At 48.4% G+C, this 22,816-nt stretch overlaps 1 protein-coding gene across 6 annotated transcripts; it reads left to right on the top strand.

The window, feature by feature from the left end:
- Positions 1 to 68: 68 nt before the first annotated feature.
- Positions 69 to 22,644, top strand: Slc25a18 (solute carrier family 25 member 18). Of its 6 annotated transcripts, none has more exons than XM_057774265.1 (11): positions 69 to 254; positions 1,103 to 1,195; positions 12,145 to 12,224; positions 13,573 to 13,695; positions 13,865 to 13,920; positions 16,080 to 16,170; positions 16,982 to 17,100; positions 18,542 to 18,707; positions 18,982 to 19,136; positions 19,560 to 19,635; positions 20,537 to 22,644. In XM_057774265.1, exons 3-11 carry the CDS (start codon positions 12,205 to 12,207, stop codon positions 20,676 to 20,678), a joined length of 948 nt encoding a protein of 315 aa, XP_057630248.1. In that variant the 5' UTR covers positions 69 to 254; positions 1,103 to 1,195; positions 12,145 to 12,204; the 3' UTR covers positions 20,679 to 22,644. The 6 variants fall into 6 exon arrangements, with proteins under 6 accessions (XP_057630248.1, XP_057630238.1, XP_057630211.1 ...); XM_057774255.1 differs by having other exon boundaries at positions 12,142 to 12,224; XM_057774228.1 differs by having other exon boundaries at positions 12,082 to 12,224.
- The last annotated feature ends 172 nt before the right edge of the window (positions 22,645 to 22,816 follow it).

The raw sequence follows: 22,816 nt of genomic DNA, 5'->3' as shown, positions 1-22,816 counted from the left end.
CTAATTCAGGTGCCTTGAGACCATTTGAGGAGTGGAAAACCACAACTTGCTCCTAGAATCCCGTCAGCTGGTTCCTGACTGCATAGGACCAGTCATCCTAGTCTAGCCAGTCAGAACTGGGCAGAGTGGCTGTATCCAGAGTTTTCCTATGGGAAGGAGTTAAGTCTTTATAGGAAGGCAAAGACAACCCAGCACAGCCTGGCCTGGCGTATACCAAAAGCTGAGATGTGGAGTGACTCCTAACCAAGTTGTCAGTAAGTACAGTTGCCCTCGGGTGTTGCTTCCAGGACCCCTGTCTGCAGGTGCTAAAGTCCCTGTGTAGCCTGGTGTTTGCATGTCAGCTGTGCACGGCTTCCTCTGTCATTCCTAGCTGTTTTATGAAACCTGTGTAAGTAGTTGTTAAACTGTACTGTTTGGCGCTGACAAGAGAAACTGCCCATGCCCAGCACAGCATCCCACCCCCACGTGTTTGTTGAATTGACTTGATGCATGGCAGGCTGTTAGATATGCAGCACCTGCCTGGCACTTTATTCAGAATACAAAGGGAAAAGACTAACTTCCTTTTCTCAGAGGCAGTGATGAAGGAAAAACACTGGAGAAACCTGGGCTACCACAGGTGCTGGAAGGGGCACTGCCTAGCCAGAATTGGAGGTGATGAACAGTGGTTTTGTTCCCTTTAGTTAATTGCAGCAGGGTGCTCTTGGTGCGTTCACATTTGATTTGGACAGACATCAGCACACAGGCCTAGTATGATCTGTTGTGGTTGCCGGAACGGGAATCTGAACCTGCAATATGAAGAAATGAACATCACCCAGGAATTGGTTCAATCACAAGTTCTGACTCTGTCCTCATCCTGTCTGATCAACCCCACGGAGGGCCCTGTCCTCTGGTGTGAGACACCCACTCTGGTTCTGATGCCTCCTTAGAGTTTTAAGAGCACACCTGAAGGAAAGAACCTGACATCAAATTTCAGCTTAAACCTTGAGACCTTTGTGGGCTGAATTCCCCTCCATACCTAATGGATGGCACTACCTTCTGAAGAACTTTGGAATCCAGCCTAACGGGGAATAGTGGTGACAGGTGTCCTCTCTTCCATACCTAGGAAAAAGCAGCAAAGCTGAGGAGTTACCTTCCAGTCCATCCTGGTCCAGGCCACCTGCTTCTGTCTGCCCTCCTTTCGTTGGTCTCAGTCCAGGTCGGCTTCCCATTTTCTCTGTACCTCAAGGTTTTAAAACTCTATCCCAGACACATGAGGATTACTTTGCCCACACACGCTAGCCCCATGCTGTCTAATAGTCTGTTTATCCATGATGACAGCAGCAGCGAACTTAACAAGCTCCTGCCAGTCCAAGCAGCCTCTTAGTGGTTATCTGGGCTATACAAAACATGCCTGCCTGATACCGGCCTTAAAGAGATTGGTTTTCATGGTGCACTCAAGGTTATAAACCAGCCAGGACAGTGCTGGGAACCTTGACTGTGTGCCTGTGTCATCAGACTGCTTCACTGCCTCAGAGGGGTGGAACACAACTGCCTTGTTAATAACTTGGGAATCTTGCAGGAACACTCTAAAAGCAAGCAGGCCTTGACAGCCACAAACCAAAGCTGAAGCTCCCTTCGACCTGGCTTTCTGGACTATGGTGTCATACCAGTTTTTATGTGGTCATTTCAAACAGATTCTCATGAAGCCCAGGATAGCCTGGGATTTGCTTTCTAGCCATATACACCTGGAAACTTCTGTTCTGCCTCTACTTCCTGACTGCTGCTTATCCTCCCTGGGGGACGCATCCTAGTCAAGTATCAACTACATCCGATCCCTGCTCTTTTGTTGTCTTGGGGTTCTAGTTTGTGGTTTTGAGACAGGATCACTCTGCAGGGAGGGCTGGCCTCAGATTTTTATGACAATCTATGTCATCTCAGGAGTTGAAACAAGTTCTGGCTCAATTTTCTCTCTCCCATCTCTGTTTCTCTGTGTGTGTGTGTGTGTCTGTCTATGTCTCTGTGTGAATTTCAGTTTGTTCTTTTTCAAGATGGTTTCTCTGTGTAGTCCTGGAATACTCTGTAGACCAGGCTGACCTTGAACTTAGAGATGCACCTGTCTCCAGGGTGCTGGGACTAAAGGTGTGTGTCACCACGTCAGCTCTCGCTCCTTTTGACTTTCATCCCAGCACTCAGGAGGCAGAAGCAGTTGTGTCTCTGTGAGTTCAAGGCCAGGCACCAAAGCTACAGAGAAACCTTGTCTCGAAAAAACTAAAAAAAATAATAATTTTTCTGTTATGTGTGTGAGTGCTTTGGCTGCGTATATACCATGTCCTTGCCTGGTACCCACAGAGGTCAGAAGCAAGTATCAGAATGCCCTGGAACTGAAGTTATGGATGGTTATAAACTGCCGTGTGGGTGCTGGAAACCAAACTCCAGTTCTGTGAAAGAGCAACAGTAACATTTACCTGGAATTATGAAAGCACATAGAATGGTCTGTAGCTCCATAGTGCAGTGCTTGCCCAGCATGGTGTGTACACACAGAACATGAAGTTCCATTCACACACCTGCCAAAAGAATGTAGTAGCTGGGTTGGTAGTGCATGCTTGTCATCCCAGTACTCTGGATGCTGAGGCAGGAGGATTGTGAGATTTAGACCAACTTGATTTATATAGTGGATTTCCAGGCCTGACTATACAGTGAGTGCCTATCTCAGAAAACAAAAGTACATACACCCATGAAGCATACATGAGTTATCACAACACATATGAAATGACACCCCCATGTGCAGATGATGCTGTAGTTCATTCAAGTCAACAGCCACACTCAATGGATTCCACGCCGACCCCCTCCTCATATTTGCCATCTGCCCTAGCGTGTTCAGCTAGTGACAAGGCAGTTGAGTCTTCACAGAAGTGCACACATCACCCTGTTCCTGCCGCTGCCTTAGATTGTTTCTCGGCTGTGTGTTCAGCACTGTGGTGACCAGATGAGGGGATTTCTGGCCTGGTGTAGCTTCCGTGAAGTAGGATCCAAACCCAGACCAAAGTGCAGTGTGACAAGGCTAAGACTGCAGTGAAGAATTTCATAATTGCCTGCTCGGCACCTCTGCCAGGGACAAGAAGGGAGGGACTGCTCTCTGATAAGCCCCAAGGACAGAGCAGCTCCTGTTCATGGGAAACCCGGCCCCTGTCCTTTACTCTAGAGAAAGCCGAATGAAGGTCCTTCCTGAAAGCTGGTAAGAATTGTCTTGTCTGTCCGTGTCAAGCATAGAGTTGGTAGGAAGAAATAGCCAGGGGAGAGGGCCTTCCATATTACCCACTGCAAACAGGGATAAGAGAAAATCTTTGGCATCCCAGGAGCATCCTGGGAAGTGAAGTGCTTCCGAGACAGTAAGTCCAGACAAAACTAATGGCCACTCTGGTAGGAGGAAGCAGTCCTGGTTCTCATTCCCGAGACCCTGACCCAGCTTCTAAACGTGAAGAGAGGGCAGCCCAGGAAGGCTGGCTGTCTTACGCTAACACCAACTACAAGTCAAAGGCAGGAATTACTTCTATGGGTCACTGACGTCAACTTGGTCTACATAGCAAATTTCAGGACAGCCAGGGCTATGTAGATCCTCTCATAAAAACCACTTGTGAGAGGAAGTGACAGTGACTCTTAGAATCCTGGTTCCCAAGAACGGTCTGTGACTTACGTCAGTCCATGAGCAGAGTGCTTCTGGACACATCACCAATGTGTGTAAGGCTTAAACTGCTTCAGCTGAAGGGGAGAGAGCAGAAAAGCGTGGGCGGCGTGCTGGAAGCTGTCTGAGGGCACTAGTCCATCAGTCCCCAGAGTGCTGGGGTGCTAAGCCGAGATACACCTGACAGCGGCTCAGAACAGGGCTCTGTTACTTGTGTTAGTTACTTGTATGTCCTTACCATAGTGTGCGTGTGGGGGTCAGTTCTTCTACTGTGTGGAGTCCAGGATGGCCAGAAGTTGTCAGCCTTGGCACCCTGACCTGTTGAGCCATCTGCCAAGCCCTAGACATGACTTTTGTACCAATGGTGGACGACCTGGTTTTCTCCTGCTTCTTCCTGGATCAGTACCTATGAAATTTTACAATAGCAACAAATTAGTTTAGAATAGAATTAAATTGCAAGATAAAGCAAGGCTGGCAAGATGACTCAGTAAAGGTGTTTGCTGCACAAACCTGAAGACCTGATTCAGTCCCTGGAGCCCACAGTGGAAAGAGACAACCAGTTGTCAAAATTGGTCCTCTGAAATCCATACATATGAGGGTCACACTTTTTTTTTTAAGATTTATTTATGTATACAGTGTCCTGCCTGCAGGCCAGAAGAGGGCACCAGATCTGATTATAGATGGTTGTGAGCCACCATGTCGTAGCTAGGAATTGAACTCAGGACCTCTGGAAGACCAGTCAGTGATCTGCTAAGCCATCTCTCCAGCCCCATAGGCTCACACTTTCAAAAAAAATTTTTCTATTTTATGTATATGAATGTTTTGCCTGCGTGTAGGTCTGTGCACCACATACATGCCTGGTACCTGAAGAGGGCATCAGATCCCATAGAACTGGCATTACAGGTGGTTGTAAGCCACTATATGAGTGCTGAGTTTTGTTTTTTTTTTTTATATTTATTTATTATTTATTATGTATACGATAGTCTATCTGTGTGTATGCCGAAGGCCAGAAGAAGGCACCAGACTTTATTACAGATGGTTGTGAGCCACCATGTGGTTGCTGGGAATTGAACTCAGGACCTTTGGAAGAGCAGGCAATGCTCTTAACCTCTGAGCCATCTCTCCAGCCCCCGAGTGCTGAGTTTTGAACCTGGGTCCTCAACCATCACTTTTAACCACTGAGCCATCTCTTAGCCCCTCAAATACACTGTATAAAAACTTTTTTAGCTAGCCTTGATCCTGAAAAGCAAATTGAAGGACTGCGAAGAGGTAGGGGCTGCAGCAGAAGCCTGGTGCTCTGGACAGCCTTACTCATGTTGACTCTTGAGTCATTCTATACCTTCCAAGCAGCACTTGGTGACATAGGAGGCCGAGTCAGGGATAATGACAAGTACAGGTCTGCCGAGGCCACAAATTAAGTTCAAGGCTGGCCTGGATAACAATGAGACCCTGAATTAAGGGCTATGGGTAGATCTCAGTGGAGGAACACTTGCCTAGCATATGCAAGGCTCAAAAATCAATGGGGGAGGTGCTTCCTGAGTGTACTTTTTTAAAAAAATTGTTTAGCACTGTAGAAGTAGATAGTGAAAGTATTCCAGCATTCGTAAGGCTAATGAGTTCAGTTTGAGGACAGCATGGTCTGCATGGTGAAACCCTTTCTTTAATCCCAGCACTCAGGGGGCAGAGGCAGGCAGATCTCTGTGAGTTGGAGTCCAGCTTCGCCTATTGTAGTAAGGCTGTTTGTTTCCCCGCTGCCCGACAGCTCAGACCCAAAATAATCACACAGAAACTGTATTATTTAAAACACTGCTTGGCCCATTAGCTCTATCTTCTTATTGGCTAACACTTATACCTTAATTTAACCCTTTTCTAGTAATCTGTGTATTGACACGTGGCTGTGGCTTACTGGGTAACGTTCCCAGCATGTTTCCAGTGGGGGTACATGGCTTCTCCCTGACTCTGCCTTCTCTTTCCCAGCATTCAGTTTAGTTCCTTCCCCCAGCTAAGTTCTGCCTTGCTATAGGTCCAAAGCAGTTTCTTTATTATCAATGGTATTTACAGCATACAGAGGGGAACCCCACATCACTGGTCTACAGAGCGAGTTCCAGGACAGGCTCCAAAGCTACAGAGAAACCCTGTCTTGAAAAAAAAAAAGGACAGAGCAAGTCCATTCATTATACAGAGCCTGAGGGCTGGAGAGATGGCTCAGTGGTTAAGAGTACTGCCTGCCCTTCCAAAGGTCCTGAGTTCAATCCCCGGCAGCCACATGGTGGCTCACAATCATCTGTAATAAGGTCTGGTGCCCTCTTCTGGCCTGCAGACATACATACAGACAGAATATAGTATATATAATAAATAAATAAATAAATAAAAGAATTTATACAGAGCCTGAGCTTTGCTTTGTTGTCCCTGCAGTAATGGGGCAAACACTTCTCCAGATTACAGAATCTCCCTCATTAGTGCTCAGGCCAGAACATAGAACCTCCCATCCATGAGGTCATACTCCCACTGAGCACACTGCCAGCCCTGCCCTTTCAAAGTGTTGGCACCAGTAAAATCTAAATTCCCTGAAGGTAAAGGGATCTTACCTTTAAACTACAATCCCCCTCCAGGAATATTGTCTGTCATTGCAGGCATTCAACAGGTTACCTGAAGGACCAGGCAGAATGGGCCTGTTCCCAAGTTCAGGATTTTCCTGATAAGATTGCTTTAAAACCATAGCTGGCTAAATTTTTAAAAATTAAAATAATTTTTAAAACCTTAAGCCAGGCGGTGGTGGCGCACACCTTTAAATCCCAGCACTCAGGAAGCAGAGGCAGGCGGATCTCTGTGAGTTCGAGGCCAGCCTGGTTCCAGAGCTGTTCCAGGACAACCAGAGCTGTAACACAGAGAAACCCTGTCTTCAAAAAACAAAAAACCTGATGCACATACAGGCACACATATACACTGGTATCAGCTGACTCATTGATTCATTCACCTGTGGCAGGTGAATGTGTAGCCAGGCTCTGAGAACCTGAGTGTGCTAAAGGGAACCTGCTAGGATTTGCAGAGTGAGGGAAAGCATCCACCAGCAAATGCCGCAGAGAGGGACTGAGTGCCCAGGCTCAGGCTGTCCCTTTGCTCTCTGACTTATCTCAAATGTGTCCCATTCCCATCACCAAGGAACTCTGATTTCAGACATCTGATTTTGCTCTAGAAACACAGGCAATGTTACCCAAAGGGCTGCCATGTGTCTGTTTCCTTTATTCTGACTTAACAGAGAAAGGTTAGGTTCTGCACTTCCTAAGTAGCCACTTGGGGGTTTGTGTTTTGTTTTTTGTGTTTTTTTTGTTGTTGTTGTTGTTTTGTTTTTTTTTTTTTTGTTTTTTTTTGGTTTTTCGAGACAGGGTTTCTCTGTGGTTTTGGAGCCTGTCCTGGAACTAGCTCTTGTAGACCAGGCTGGTCTCGAACTCACAGAGATCCGCCTACCTCTGCCTCCCAAGTGCTGGGATTAAAGGCGTGCGCCACCACCGCCCAGCTGTTGTTGTTTTTTATTGTTTTTATTGAGCTATATATTTTTCTCCACTCCCTTCCTCCCCCTCCCCTTCTGCCCTCTCCCATGAACCCCATGCTTCCCAAATTACTCAGGAGATCTTGTCTTTTTCTACTTCCCATGTATGTCTCTCTTAGGGTTGTATTGTTGTCTAGGTTCTCTGGGATTGTGAATTGTAGGCTAGTTTTTCTTTACTTTATGTATAAAAGCCATTTATGAGTGAGTACATGTGATATTTGTCTTTCTAGGTCTGATTTACCTCACACAATATAATGTTTTCTAGATCCATCCATTTGCCTGAAAATTTCAAGATTTCGTTATTTTTTCCACTGTGTAGTATTCCATTATATAATTTTTCTTCATCCATTCTTCGGTGGAGGGTCATTAGGTTGCTTCCAGGTTCTGGCTATGACAAATAATACTGCTATGAACATAGTTGAGGACATGATTGAGCATCCTTTGGGTATATACTCAAAAGTGGTGTTGCTGGGTCTTGAAGTATGTTGTTTCCTAATTTTCTGAGAAATCGCCACACTGATATCCAAAGGGGTTGTACCAGCTTGCACTCCCACCAGCAATGCAGGAGTGTTCCCTTTACCCCACAACCTCTCCAGCATAAGTTGTCATCAGTGTTTTTGATTCTGGCCATTCCTACAGGTTTGGGTTTTTTTTTTTTTCTTTCCATAGCAGTTTACCATCTCAAAGAACTGCTGACCTTTAATATCATGACTTTTGAGACAGGGTTTCTCTGTGTAGCTTTGAAGCCTGTCCTGGAGCTCTCTCTGTAGACCAGGCTGGCCTCGAACTCACAGAGATCTGCCTGCCTCTGCCTCCCAAGTTCTGAGATTAAAGGCGTGAGCCACCACTGCAGGGCTCAGTATTAAACTTTTGAGTGGAGAGATGGCTCATCAGTTAAAAGTACTGGCTGCCCTTCCAGAGATCCATGTTCAATTCCCAACACTCATAGAAGCTTACAATTGTAAATTCAGTTTCAGAGAATCTGACACCCTCTTTGGGCACCAAATATGAAGTGCAAAGACAAACATGGGGGAAACACCCACATATAGACATATGTATGTATATGCATGTGTATGTATACGTATGTACATAGATGTGTGTGTGTGTGTGTGTGTATAGCAGTCTAGGGAGCTGAGACAGTTCAGTTGTTACAAGTACATGTTGTTTTGCAGAGGACAGCACACTTAACAGGTGACTCACAACCTTTTCCCTTCACTTTCAGAGGCTCCATTGCCCCCTTCTGGCCTCCATAGAAAACAGCTCACATGTGCAGACAACACAAATAATTAAAAATAAGAAAAGAAGTGGGTTGGGAATGTAACTCAGTTTTCAGTGTAAAACAGTGTTTTCCTAAGAACCTTAAAGTCTGGGTTCAGTTCTCAGGCCTACATAAAACCAGTTATCACACAGCCTGTGATCCGGACTCAGACTGGAGGAGGAGGATTGCCACAAGCTTGAGGCTATCTTGGGCTAAGCTACAATGTAAGACTGTCTCAAAATGTCTAGCATGGGGGCTTTAATCCCAGCAGAGGCAGACGGATCTTTGAGTTCAAGGAAGGCCCGCCTGGTCGACAAGGAGATTCAGGACAACCAGAGCTGTTACACAGAGAAACCAAAATAAATAAAAACAGCAATTCTGTGGTCTGGTAGGATTGCTCAATGGGTAAAAGAAGTTGCCATACAAGTCCTATAGCCCCAGTGAAAGGTGAGAACCAACTCCTGAGAACTGCCCTCTGACCTCCACACCTGCTGTAGCACACATACACACACACCATAAATAAAACATGGACACAGCCGGGCAGTGGTGGCGCACGCCTTTAATCCCAGCACTTGGGAGGCAGAGGCAGGCGGATCTCTGTGAGTTCGAGACCAGCCTGGTCTACAAGAGCTAGTTCCAGGACAGGCTCCAAAACCACAGAGAAACCCTGTCTCGTAAAACCAAAAAAAAAAAAAAAAAAAAAAAACATGGACACAAAAGTAGAATTTAATTGCAATTATGACAAGAAATGCAATGAGGTCAGTTGAATATCTCGTGATCCAAGGACAAGAATGTACCTGGCATTTAGGTATGAACTGGAATTAATTAGGATTAATATCATTAAGGCCTGCAATCTCAATTAGAGGGGAGGCTGAGGCAGGAAGATTATTACAAGTTGGAGGCCAGCCTAGCATATGTAGTGAGTTCCAGGCTAGCCTGGGCAAACTTAGCAATGTCCTGTCTCAAAAAGTAAAAGAGATGCCAGGTGGTGTTGACACTTTCAATCCCAGCACTTGGAAGGCAATGGCAAAGGAATCTCTATGGCACAAGCCTTTAATCCCAGCACTCGGGAGGCAGAGGCAGGTGGATCTCTGTGAGTTCGAGGCCAGCCTGGTCTACAAGAGCTAGTTCCAGGACAGGCTCCAAAACCACAGAGAAACCCTGTCTTGAAAAAAAAAAAAAAAAAAAAAAAAAACTCTATGAGTTCCAGGATTGCCAGGACTTTCACAGAGAAACCCCGTCTCAAAACAAAGTAAAATAGGGCTCATTGACAGAACAAGGCCAGCCCCAGATCCAGTCCCCAGTATCAGACCAACAGCAAAATGAAAGCTTGGCACAGGAGCTGTGGCCAGCAGTAAGGTTGTGCTCAAGACTGTCCTGTTTCTTACTGACACACTAAGTCTTATGCTGCTGTCTTCTGATTGGCTCCCGTTTCTTCCCACAACAGCTGACTGGATCCTCCTTGAGCATGTCCCACCTCTGCTCAGCACAGCTGCCTCTATTACTAACTGCTTTCCTGGCCACGCTACCCGCGGCAGCTCAGCTCTGCCTGAGCCTCACACCTCCATGGCTGCCTAGTGAAACCCTGCTCAGACCTCACTGTAGTCAGCTTTCCCCTTCACAGCCCACCCCTCCCCTTTCACATACGGCAGAGGTGGGGGCTGAGATCACAAGACTTCCTCCATCACACTCTCTACTTTTGTAAGTTTTGGGGACAATTTCTCACTGAACTGAGGTGTATAAATGTGGTTGGGCTGGCTGACCAATGAGCTTCAGGGGTCCATGTGTGCAGGAGGAGAGCCCGCTTGTTTGTCCTAGCTGCCCAGAACTGAAATAATCACACAGAAACTATATTCATTAAAACACTGCTTGCCCCATTAGCTCTAACTTCTTATTGGCTAACTCTTACGTTAATTTAACCTATTCCTATTAATCTATATATCACCACGTGGCAGTGGCTTACTGGCAAAGATTCAGCATGTCTGTCTCTGGCCACAGGTCCATGGCATCTCTCTTGACTCCACTCTTCTTCCTCCAAAAATTCAATCCAGTTTCCCCTGCCTACCTAAGTTCTGCCCTATCAACAGGCCAAGGCAGTTTCTTTATTAACCAATGAAAGCAACACATAGACATAAGGACCTCCTATACCACACGTATCTCCACCCCTGGTGCTGGTGCTTGTGCTTTCGAGGCAGGCTAAGTTTACTGAGAGTCATCTCCCAGCAGCCCTTGCACACCAGACCCTCCTGCTTAGGCTTCCAGGTTCTGGAAAGATAGACAAGAGGCACCATTTTCTCCATAGTATTTCTTACTCTTTAGGGTCTTCAGACATTCCTGCGTACTATCTGTCACTTCTAGAATTTAAGTCCCCAAGAGATAAGATCTTAGTCATTTCTTCTCCAATACTACGTGCCAGAACTGGTTGTGGGTGTTTTGCCGTATGTATGTATGTATGTATGTATGTATGTATGTATGTATGTATGTTTGTATGCATGTGCATCATATGGGTGCCTAGAGCCTGCAAAGATCAGAAGGCTGCATCAAGTCTCCTAAAACTGGAGTTACAGATGGTTGGAGCTGCCATGTGGGTGCTGAGAATTGAAGAGCAAGTGTTCCTAACCACCCAACTATCTCTCCGGCCCCTTATTAATATTTTTTTACTGACGTGATTAACATATCTCTAAGTCATTTTCCCCCTCTTCCTCTTTTTCCTTCCCCCAAATAAAAAGACCTAGAGGTGACTAATACTTGCTGAGGCTGTCAAGCAATTATGGCAGCCTCAGGAAGAGGAAGGAACATGGAAGAGGGGACCCTTGTGTGACAATCATAAATGTGACACCAGTCATGGTGGCATGCACCTGTGATCTCAGCTCTCAGGAAGCAGAGGCAGCTGGATCTCTGTGAGTTTCAGGTCAACCCGGTCTACAGAGAAAATTCCAGGCCAGCCGGGCTAGAAGGAAGATCTTGATGGCGCACACCTTTAATCCTAGCACTCTGGAGGCAGAGGCAGCTGGATCTCTGTAAATTTGTGGCAGCCTGGTCTACCACAGGACAGCCAGAACTGTTACACAGAGATACCTTGTCTCCAAAAAAACAAAAACAAAAAAGAAAAGAAAGAACTATACCCTGTCTTGAAAAACAAAACAGAACAAAGTTACTTGAGAACATCTCAAGTATTGTAGTCCTTCTCTACTGTGAGAGGGACTCCTAGAAAAATTTTCCACCGCCCATGTCTTCACTACTCCCAGAACTCCCACAAAAGCCTTTTGGGATGGCCTCTTAATTTGGCCTTTTCCTTTCTCACCTCCTCCCCCCCCCCTTTTTTTTTTAAGAGAGAGAGAGGTTTTTTTTTTTTGGAGGGGGTTGTTTGTTTGAAACTGGGTTTTTCTGTCTAGCTCTAGCAGTCCTGGAACTCACTCTGTAGACCAGGCTGGTCTCAAACTCAGAGATCCACCTGCCTCTGCCTCCTGAGTGCTGAGATTAAAGGCGTGCGCCACCACACCTAGCCTATTTTCTGACGGAAGTCCAAACAGTTGAGGATCCTGTGTGAATGCACACTTCCAAAAGGTCTAGGAAGCGGGGACACAAACACGGAATTCCCTGTCCTGTCAGCTCTGTGGAAGGCTAGCCTCAAGGACACAGACAGACTTCTTCCCTCTCCACCGGCCTCAGCAGCAGCTGCCTGTGAGGACGCCACAGCCTGAGTCCTGGGAGCTGCCATCCATCGTCGGCGGGATGTCCAGCCAGGACCTGAGGTAGGCCCTCGGGGCCAGCTGGTTTGAGGCAGGGTGCAGTGGTACCATCGCATTGGTGCCTGTTCTGCATGAGGAGAGCGGAGGGAATGTTTGGGAAGAGCAAGTGAGACCTGTTACCCCAAATATGTGTTTCCCTAAATCTCACACACAGAGTACTGTTAAAATTCAGTCTGCATGCTGGGCATGATGGTGCATGCCTATATCCCAGCTCTAGGAGGATTAGATTGAAGGCTAGCCTTGGCTACATAGTAAGATTGAGGTCAGCCTGGGCTGCGTGTGATCCTCTCTAAGCTCCCCCTCCCCTACAGTAATGCTTTCACACATTTCCTCAGGTAAGTTTAAGCCACGGTCCCCTTTGTTACCACTTTCTTGCTTATTTGGGTTCCTTTGTGAAGAAACCTATTGTTAACTGCTTTTAGCTATTCTGTCTCAAGTATTATCCTCATGTCTGTCCATGGCCCGAAAGATAAGAACGTTTTACTGTTTTCCAGGGAGTCTGAGGAAGCTTTGTTTTCTATTCCCAGGCTCATGTGTTTACAGAGTCTAGGGCAGTAATATACTGCTTGTTAATCCTGCTTAGCAATTGCTAAGACACATGCATGGTCAGAGACAGGGCATCTTACCCTTTAAAAAAATTAGGTTGATTTTGTATGAACGTTTTGCCTGCATAGTTTATGTGTGTGTCTGGTGCCTACAGAGGTCAGAAGAGGTGCACATGGTTGTGAGCCGCCATGTGGGTGCTGGGAATCGAACCTGGGCCCTCTGCAAGAAGCAAGCAGTGCTCTTAACTGATGAGCCATCTCTTCAGCCTGGAGGGGTCTTATCCTTAATAGCTGTCATTTACCTGATATTCATTTAATTAATCCTGACATAGCCCCTTAGATGAGGGAAATGAAGTTTCCGAGGCCTGAGGCAACTTGCCCAAGCTCAGAGCCCAGCCTGGTTTCCACTGCACCACATTCTCTTGACCTACAATTGGAAATAAAGTTGGAATTTGTTTGAAAACTTCCTCACAGGCCTCCAATGGTGAGAGACTGGAAGGCATCTCTGAAGGCCAAACAAAGGCCTGCCAACTCGCCAGTGGGCCCCTTCCCAGCAGGCCCAGTGTCTTAGCTTTGTGAGCCTTTCACTGTGTGCTAGCATGAGACAATCAGGCTGGTAAACATGGGCTTGCTGGAAAGAGGCTCCCAGCCTGTGTGGAGGGAGGGGACGGGACTGACAGCTGGAAGCCCAGTAGCTACCATTCCTGATTTTCATTGCCTGATCCTGCTCTTCTGTCCCCTACCCAAGCTGGCTGTGCCAAATACCCTCTCTCACTGCATCTCTTCCTCTCTTTTCCACGGCCTAGCATCACTGCAAAACTCATCAATGGAGGTGTGGCAGGACTCGTGGGAGTGACCTGCGTGTTTCCCATTGACCTTGCCAAGACCCGACTGCAGAACCAGCAGGGGAAAGATGTGTATAAAGGAATGTAGGTATTCGTGGAAGAAATGAAGGCAGGACGGGCTCTGGGAAGGGTCTGAGGTTTCCTTTGCTTCTTCAGGGAGGGACCTGGGGGGCCAGGCCAACTGAGGTGTGCCCAGGAAGGGGAAGAGGTACATCTGGTCACTGCTAACTTCCTTTCTGGCCTCTGCCTCTAGGACAGATTGCCTGATGAAGACCGCACGTGCTGAGGGCTTCTTGGGCATGTACCGAGGTGGGCTTCTGAACTCCCTCTATCAAGGATGCTGGGGCAGTGCATGCAGCCTGCTCTTTGTGAGATTGGAGCACAGTGGTGTGGGTGTTCATCCCGCCCAGGGAGTTGCTGGGTTGGGGCCTGAACTACTATGAAGCTCTGAACTACCCCAGCTTCCAAGAGCCCCGAATGTGGAAGCCACCGCTTCTAGCTAAGGCCTCCCTGGAGGTGCTTGGCCGTGCTGTATTTAAAGCAAATGCCTCCAACCTTCCCCTGCCTCTCTCCCCTCCTGACATAAAATGACCCACAGAGCTGTGAACTCGGCCCCACATGACCCTATGCTGCTGCTGTCTGCAGCTTTCACATTCATAGGGAGACCGTGGGGTATGGGCCGCACGGCGGTGCTGGGAAAGCGCTGATATGCAGGGACCCCTGAGAACAAGGACAAACGTGTGTGGATCACCCAGTTCCCATAAAGAAGGAGACCTGCCCAGTTCCCCAGCCTGCTGCTTCACCGTTAGAGATGGAAGATACCAGCAGGAAGGACTGCAGTGACTTCTTAGCCATTGTTAGCCAATGTGGTTGCATATACCTGTGATCCCAGCATTTGAGAGATGGAGCCAGGAGGATCATGAATTCAAGATTATCCCCAGTCACAAAAGGAGTTCATGTCCAGCTGTCCTAGGCTACATGTGATCCTGTCTCAAACAAACAAAAAGGGAAACAACAAAGCATAACAAACAAACAAACAGAAAACGATGGCGTCTTAATAATGGGACCCATGCATCCATAAAGTGAACAGGAGTTTAGGGACGAGATAGACTGGAGAGCTGGCACTGCAGCCGGGTGGTGGTGACCCCAGCTCTCAGGAGGCAGAGGCAGACAGATCTCTGAGTTTGAGGCCAGCCTGGTCTACAGAGTGAGTTTCAGGACAGCCAGAGCTACACAGAGAAAACCAAAAAGGAGGGGAGGGAAAAGCAAGCACTGCTCTTCCATAGGACCTGAGTTTGGTTCCCAGAACCCATATTTGGGTCACAACCATCTGTAATTTCAGTTCCAGGAGGACTATCTTGAGTCCTCTATAGGGATTGCACTTATACACATTCACACACTCATATACTTTCACACACACACACACACACACCATGCAAATAAAATAAAAATTGGGGAACTGGGAAGACAGCTCAACAGCTAAGAGCACTGGGCGCTCTTCCAGAGGTCCTAGCACCCACGTGGCTACTAAGTCACTTATGTTCTAACGCCGAGGAATCAGGTGCATCTTCTGGATTTGCAGGCACCAGGTATACATGGGTGGCACTTACATACATAAAATAATCTTTTACAAAATAGACTCCTTAAAACAAACAAACAAACAAAAAAGGGGCTGGAGAGATGGCTCAGAGGTTAAGAGCACTGTCTGCCCTTCCATAGGTTCTGAGTTCAATTCCCAGCAACTACATGGTGGCTCACAACCATCTGTAATGAGATCTGGTGCCGTCCTCTGGCATGTAGGCATTCATGCTGGCAGAACACTATACATAATAAGTTAACAAATCTTTAAAAAGATAAAAGAGGAAATGTCTAAAAAAAAAACAAACAAAAAAACAAAGCCAGGCGGTGGTGGTGCATGCCTTTAATCCCAGCTCTCAGGAGGCAGAGACAAGTGGATCTCGGCGAGATCCTGTCTAAAAATATCAAAAGAAGATGGAAGGAAGGAAGGGAGGGAGTGGGTAGAAGGGAAGCATGGAGCTGGGCGGCAGTGAACAGAGTTCGCAGCTTAAACGGGAGGGTGGCACGCCTGCCATGCTCGTACTCAAGGAGCAGGAGGACTGTGAGTTCCATGCCATCCTGGGCTATGTAATCCAAAAATGAGAGGGGTCTGGCAGATTGGCTCAAGCTGAGGTGCTGACCCACAGCCTGGCTTTAATTCCAGAACCGTGCAAGGGTGGGAGGAGAGAACTGAAGCCTCAAAAAACCCTCTGACCTCCACGTGTGTGCTGGGCACATGCGTGCCCATAGACATTAATAATAGATGTGGGAAGGGAAATGTGTTGGGGAGAGGGAATGGATGCCCCTGTCTTTCCCTTAGAGACTGTGCTGCCTGCTTGACTTCTGCAGACCCGGAGCTCAGCCTGTGGTGACAGACTCTCCTCTGTCTTCTCTCCATTTCCCACCTCTAGGGGCTGCAGTAAACCTCACCCTGGTTACTCCAGAGAAGGCAATCAAGCTGGCAGCCAATGACTTCTTGCGGCAGCTGCTCATGCAAGATGGGTAAGGACAGATGACAGGGACATAGAGACCCTGCCCTGTGTAGTCACAGACACTATATGCAAGATAAAATACAGAACAGACAGATACGGACAGAAGTGTTTGCCACTAGCTGATGGATTTTTTTGTTTGTTCTTCATGTTTTGTTTTGTTTTGTTTGTGTTTTTCTTGAGACAGAGTCTCCCTGTTTAGCTCTCTCAGGCCTGAAACTTATAGTGATCCTCCAGCCTCTACCTCTTAAGTGGTCAAAATCATAGCCTTGAGTGGCCACACCCAACAATCTGACAAACTTTAAACATCAACCCCCAAATCCTCTCTTCTGAGTCCCCACTTGTCCTTGGATGGTTCTTGAGAGGCTAGCACAAGAACCTGACACCACATTGCTGTCCTGTGGTTCCTAATTCCATCCCAGGGATACAAGCTGCCCCAATAGCTTCTACTGGAAATCCAGCTTCAGTCGCATGCAGTGGCGCTCTCTGCACTTCTAGGAGGTAGGCGGCAGCAGCAGAAGTGCAGCAAAAGCGAGGACGGCTTAGTTTAAATACAGTTTCAAAAAGGAGAGTCAGGCATGCTGGTGCACGCCTTTAATCCCAGCACCCGGGAGACAGAGGCAGGTGGATCTCTGTGAGTTCGAGGCCAGTCTAGTCTATAGAGTTAGTTTCAGGACAGCTAGGACTGTTGCATAGAGAAACTTTGTCTCAAAAAACCCAAATAAATAAATAAATAAAACAAAACAGTTCTAACTACCAAAAAAGGAGGGGCAGAGTGGGGCAGGGCTGGCCCGAGACTAAGAACCTTACTCCTGGTCCCACAGGACGCAGCAGAACCTGAAGATGGAGATGTTGGCCGGGTGTGGGGCTGGAATATGCCAGGTGGTGGTTACCTGTCCCATGGAAATGCTCAAGATTCAGCTTCAGGATGCTGGCCGCTTAGGTGAGGCACATCCCAGCTCATGGCATCAGCAAGGCTGGGACCAGCACAGGGCACGCTGCATTTGCACACTCCACCACCAGCTCTGTGCACACTCAGCTTCTAGGTCAACAGACGTGTTTAACAGTGATGCCTTTAACCCATTCAGACCAAGGAGCAGAAACAAGAGCCTGGATTCTAGAGGGTGTAAGCTCCTCTCAGACCTCTGTGCTAAGGCCTTGATGTTCAGGCTGGATTCCTGAAGATATTTTAAAATGGGGCTTAGGGTACTGAAGAGATGGCTCAGCAACTAAGAGTACTTGCTGTCCTTCTAGAGAACTGGGGTTTAATTCCAGCACACGTATGTAACTCCACACATGTCTGTGACTTACAACCACCTGTGACTCCAGTTCCAGGGAATCCAATAACATCCTTTGTCCTCCTTGCTCAATGCATACATGTGGTACACAGACATACATGCAGGCAAAACACATACACATAAACTAGTCATTGTCTTTCAATTATGAGCCTTGCGGTGGTGGCGCACGCCTTTAATCCCAGCACTCAGGAGGCAGAGGCAGGCAGAGCTCTTTGAGTTCTGGGCCAGCCTGGTCTACAGAGTGAGTTCTAGGAGAGCTAGGGCTACACTGAGCAACTCTGTCTTGAAACCACAATCAAAAACAAAAATTCATGTCTGTTGTTCTTATTATTTATTTCTTAACTCTTATAGGCAGGGTCTCACTATGTAGCCTTGGCTAGCCTGGAGCTATGTAGACCAGGCTAGCTTCAAATTCACAGAGATCCACTTGCCTCTGCCTCCGAGTGCTGGGATTAAAGGTATGTGCCATCATGCCCCATTTTTCTTTTTCTTTTCTTTTTTAACTAGCAGTAATCCTCCAGCCTCAGTCCTCCAAGTGCAGGCTTACAGTGAACCAACAAGCCCAGCATCAGTTCAGCAAGTCATAGGCTTTGAACATGACACCAAAGTGGTTTAGCATGAATTCTGCTCCGAGCTGAAGGACTTGTAAAGGGCGCATGCCCTGGGCTTGGAGTAAGGAGGCAGCTCTGGAAGGCTGAGGAGGTGATTTGCTGGTGGCCTTTAACACTGAACAGAACATACACAGTGTTTCTGTTTCAAAGTGAGAGCAGGATGCAACCACCAGAAGACTCCAAGGTGGGCTCTCCAAGGGTTTTCGTTGGCTTGTTTGTTGTTTTTTCGTGTTGCGTTTTTCTGTGGAGCTATTGAGCCAGTCCTGGAACTTGCTCTCAGTAGACCAGGTTGGCCTTGAACTCACAGAGATCTGCCTGCCTCTGCCTCCCTAGTGCTGCGATTAATGGCATGCGCCATGACTGCCTGCCTCATCCAAGGGTTTTAATCAGGCTGGGCGACTCTAACTGAGGTGTTGTCATGCACACGGGAGAGGTCCGCCACTAAGAAAATCTTGGGTACCTATCTCCTCTCCAGCTGTCGGTCATCAGGGCTCCGCCTCAGCCGCGCCCACCTCCCGGCCCTACAGCACTGGCCCGGCTTCCACCCACAAGCGCCCATCCGCTACCCTCATTGCCAGGGAGCTGCTCCGCACTCAGGGCCTCTCTGGGCTCTACAGGGGCCTGGGTGCCACTTTTCTCAGGTGAGGCCCTCTTCCTGGTGAGCCTGGGCCCCGAGGTACCTAAGTGTAGGCAGTAGGGACCTGCCTACCCGACTCATCTTCCCAAACTGCTTTCCCTCCGATAGGTTCATCTGCCCGTTACAGAGATGGGGGTGGGGGTGGGGGTGGGAGGAGCTGGACAGGGGAAGAACTTCCCCCTCCGCCAAATGGGGGTGTTTTTCCCAGCTGCTGCACCCCACGGCTGCTGGGGAAGCTGCTGTGAGGGCACCCAGAGTGTTGTCTTTCTCTTCTGCAGAGACATTCCCTTCTCCATCATCTATTTCCCCTTGTTTGCGAACCTGAACCAGCTTGGGGTCAGCGAGCTCACCGGCAAGGCCCCCTTCATGCACTCTTTCATGGCAGGCTGTGCAGCCGGTTCTGTGGCCGCGGTGGCAGTCACCCCTCTGGACGGTAGGTGTGGAGAGGACTGGGGTTTGGGATTTACGGGCCACCCTGCTCTAGGGACCAGGCTCACACAGTCTATGGAGACAGGGCTCATACTTGCAGGTGAAACAGCCCCAATCCTCAAAACCCTCGTTTAGCCGCTGGGATAAACTCCCCAGAGGCCCTCACAGGAGGATCGGCGACCTCGCTGCTCCCTGTCACCATATAGGCATTCTTTTCCTTCCTGGTAGTTCTGAGAGCTGGCACTGGGGAACTGTGAGGAGATGCTCCCCGTGTGCTGGGGGCCACCCACAGTTCCCCCACTAAAGGGGAGGCAGAGGCGGCTGCTCACCTCACGGCGCAGACCTGGCCTCACGGGGAAACCCACTTGGTTTGCACAAGGGACAGACTCTGGTGTTTGTTACCTGCTTTAACTTCTGTTTCACTCAGTTCTGAAGACTCGAATCCAGACCCTCAAGAAAGGCCTGGGCGAGGACACCTACAGTGGGGTCACTGACTGTGCCAGGTGAGCCCAGCGCCCCAGACATCGTGCCAGCTCAAGACCCATGGCAGGACTTGGAGCTGCTTTGGAGTGTACTGGCCCCTCACTTCTCAGAGAATACAGTATTGGGGCAGGGCGGTTCTGATTCTCCCATGAGCTCCTGTGCTTCTCCCCACTCCTCCAACCAGAGTCCAGACAATCCGCAATTGCTAAGTAGCTCTCCTTGCACACTGCAGCCCTCTCTAAGGAAGGTGCACAAATACTTGACCACGTAGGATTTAATGGCTCCAGTCTTTGGCCTAGCACTTGAGAGGTGGAGGCAGGACCACAGGTCAGCCTAAACAACCGTGAGATCGTGTCTTAAAGGAGGTAGTAATCCTATAATCCTAGCACTCAGGTTGAGGGCAGCCCAAGGCTAGCCTGGGCTATGTTCAGAGACCTCCCCAAATCTGACAACAAAAACAAAGTCAAGCTTGGAGAAAAGTCATGAGTTAGTGTGCCTTTAGCCTTTGTTGTAGGACCTGTGGTGGGCTATGCTCCCGCCCGGATCCCACACGGCTAGCTTAGCCCTGGAAATAATTACACACAAACTGTATTCTTTTAAACACTGCCTGGCCCATTAGTTCTAGCCTCTTATTGGCTAACTCTGACATCTTGCTTTAACCCATATCTAATAATCTGTGTAGCACCACAAGATGTGGCTTACCAGGAAAGATCTTAACCTGCGTCTGTGTCGGGTGGGAGAATCATGGCGACTGCCTGACTCGGCTTCTTCCTCCCAGCATTCTGTTCTGTCTACTCCACCCACCTAAGGGCTGGCCTATCAAAGGCCAAGCAGTTCATTAATTAACCAATGAAAGCAACAGATAGATAGATGACACTCCCACATCAAGCCTTCACTCCCAAGGCTCTCCTTTCTTCACAGGAAACTCTGGACACAGGAGGGAGCAGCTGCCTTCATGAAGGGAGCCGGCTGCCGGGCCCTGGTCATAGCCCCCCTCTTCGGGATCGCCCAGGGCACCTACTTCATCGGCATCGGAGAACGTATCTTAAAGTGCTTTGAGTAGACTCAGGTGTGCCTCGCTCGCTGCCACCTCTGGTCCTACACTTGGGACTAGAAGCATAAGATGCCCACCCTGTCGTACAAGGTCTTTAACTTGTAGTGCTACCTCAGAAGTGACCCATTTTACTAAGTGAGTAGAGCCCTCATCTCCTTCTATGAAACCTAGGCTGTGGTACAGCTTACCAGGGGCATTTGGAAGCCCCAACTACCTGTCTAACAGCCTTGGTGTGTTAGGGCAGGCCCAGGCACAGTCAGGACAGAAGAGGGCTGTTCTACACTAACATACCCACTGTAGGCAGGCGCAGTCAGGACGGGGCAGGCGCAGTCAGGACAGAAGAGGGCTGCTCTACGCTAACATTCCCACTGTAGGCAGGCACAGCAGTTGTGACATCTGAGGACTTAGTGTTAATCCTAGCTAGCACTGATGCTGTGACGACGGGAGTGCACCTGGGCTCCCGAGCATCACTAATGGTCAAATGGACCCGAATGAGCGGTCTAGCCACCTCACAGCTGTCCTGGCCAGATGCCCACCCTGGTATGGCCCTCCCAGGTCCCTCCTAGTGGGTGCTTGTGGGACGTGATCAATAATAAAGCTGGGTAAATCCTAATCCTGTAATCAGCACAGTGGATAACTGACAAGCAGTATCTCCTGAAGAACCACACTGTGGCTTCTGGGGCCCCACAATTCACTGCAGTCTTCAACTATTACCCAGGAGTGCAGTAGCTGGGGGCATTTTCACACCTAACCTGAGTTTGTATGAGTGTCTGTACGAGTACCCTGGGAGGTCCGCAGAGAGCACTGAATCCCCTCAGGTTGCAAGCAGTAAACTGCCAGACACGGGCACTGAACTCAGGCCCTCTGGAAGTGGCAGGTGCTCAAAGACCCAGTCATCTCTCTAGTTTCTTCTTCTTCTTCATGACAGGTTTTCTCTGTAGCTTTGGAGCCTGTTTTGGAACTCACTTTGTAGACCAGGCTGGCCTCGAACTCACAGATCTGTCTGCTTCTGCCTCCTAGAGTGCTGGGATTGAAGGCTTGTGCCACCACTGTCCAGCTAACAATCCTGTTTTAAGAACCAGGGCTGGAGACAGAGTTCTGTAAATGGAGACTCTGCTTTTGTTTCCTGGCCACCCAGACCCGAATCATCACACAAACTGTATTAATTACAAAACTGGCCAATGGTTTAGTCATAGTCCTAGCTAGCTCTTACATCTTAAATAAAACCCATTTCTATTATTAATCTGTGTATCGCTATGAGGGGGTGGCCTACCGGTAAGGTTCTGGCATCCTCCTTTGGCAGCTACATAGCATTTTCCCGACACTACCTTCTTTCCTCCTCTATATCTGCTTGGATTTCCCACCTTGCTATATACTGCCCTGTCATAGGCCAAAGCAGCTTCTTTATTAACCAGTGGTAATAAAAGAGATTCATAGCATACAGAGGGGAATCCCACATCATAGCTCAGTTAGTAGAGTGCTTATGTAGCATGCTCCCAAGTCATGGGGTGCATCCCCAGCACCTCGTAACCTGGACATGGTGGCATGCACTCAGGAGGTAGAGGCAGGAAGACAGGAAACTGAAGGGTGTCCTCTGCCAATAAGCAAGTTCTAAGCCAGCCTGACCTGCAAAAACTACCAACAAAACCAAAACATCAAAACGGAAAAGAACACGCATTAGTCCCACCTAACTTAAAACTTGGTGGTGGTGGGGGGGGACAGATGTGCATGCAAATAACCATCTGACCGGCTTCCTTCTGTGAGAAACCCCACTGCGGGATCGCAGACAGCTGTGCCTTCACCTAAGGGCAAAGGAAAGCATGGGTGGTGGCCGGGAAAGGGCCTGCACTAATACAAAGCTCCCTCCTCCAAAACGTGGGCTTTTTTTACTTTGTCCAAATAAAGCTGCTTTGACAAAGACGCACAGACCATAGGTTGGGGGGCATGGCTGAGTGGTACAGCCTATGTTTACCATGTGAGGCTCTGGGACCTGCCCCTAGCACGTGTGAACACACAAAGCTGTCCAGACTCTGGGATATACTGAACAGCCTGTTTATGGTGTCCACTTGGTCACAGGGCTGCGGGAAGGTCTAGTAAAATATCATTATCACAGGGATTCAGAAATAGTTCCTCTCTGGGTTCCTTTT

This window comes from Chionomys nivalis, chromosome 1 (genome assembly GCF_950005125.1).
Source record: "Chionomys nivalis chromosome 1, mChiNiv1.1, whole genome shotgun sequence".
In the NCBI taxonomy this organism is placed as follows: domain Eukaryota; kingdom Metazoa; phylum Chordata; class Mammalia; order Rodentia; family Cricetidae; genus Chionomys; species Chionomys nivalis.
The sequence above is the reverse complement of the archived record's forward strand: the minus strand, read 5'-3'. Positions and strand labels throughout refer to the sequence as shown.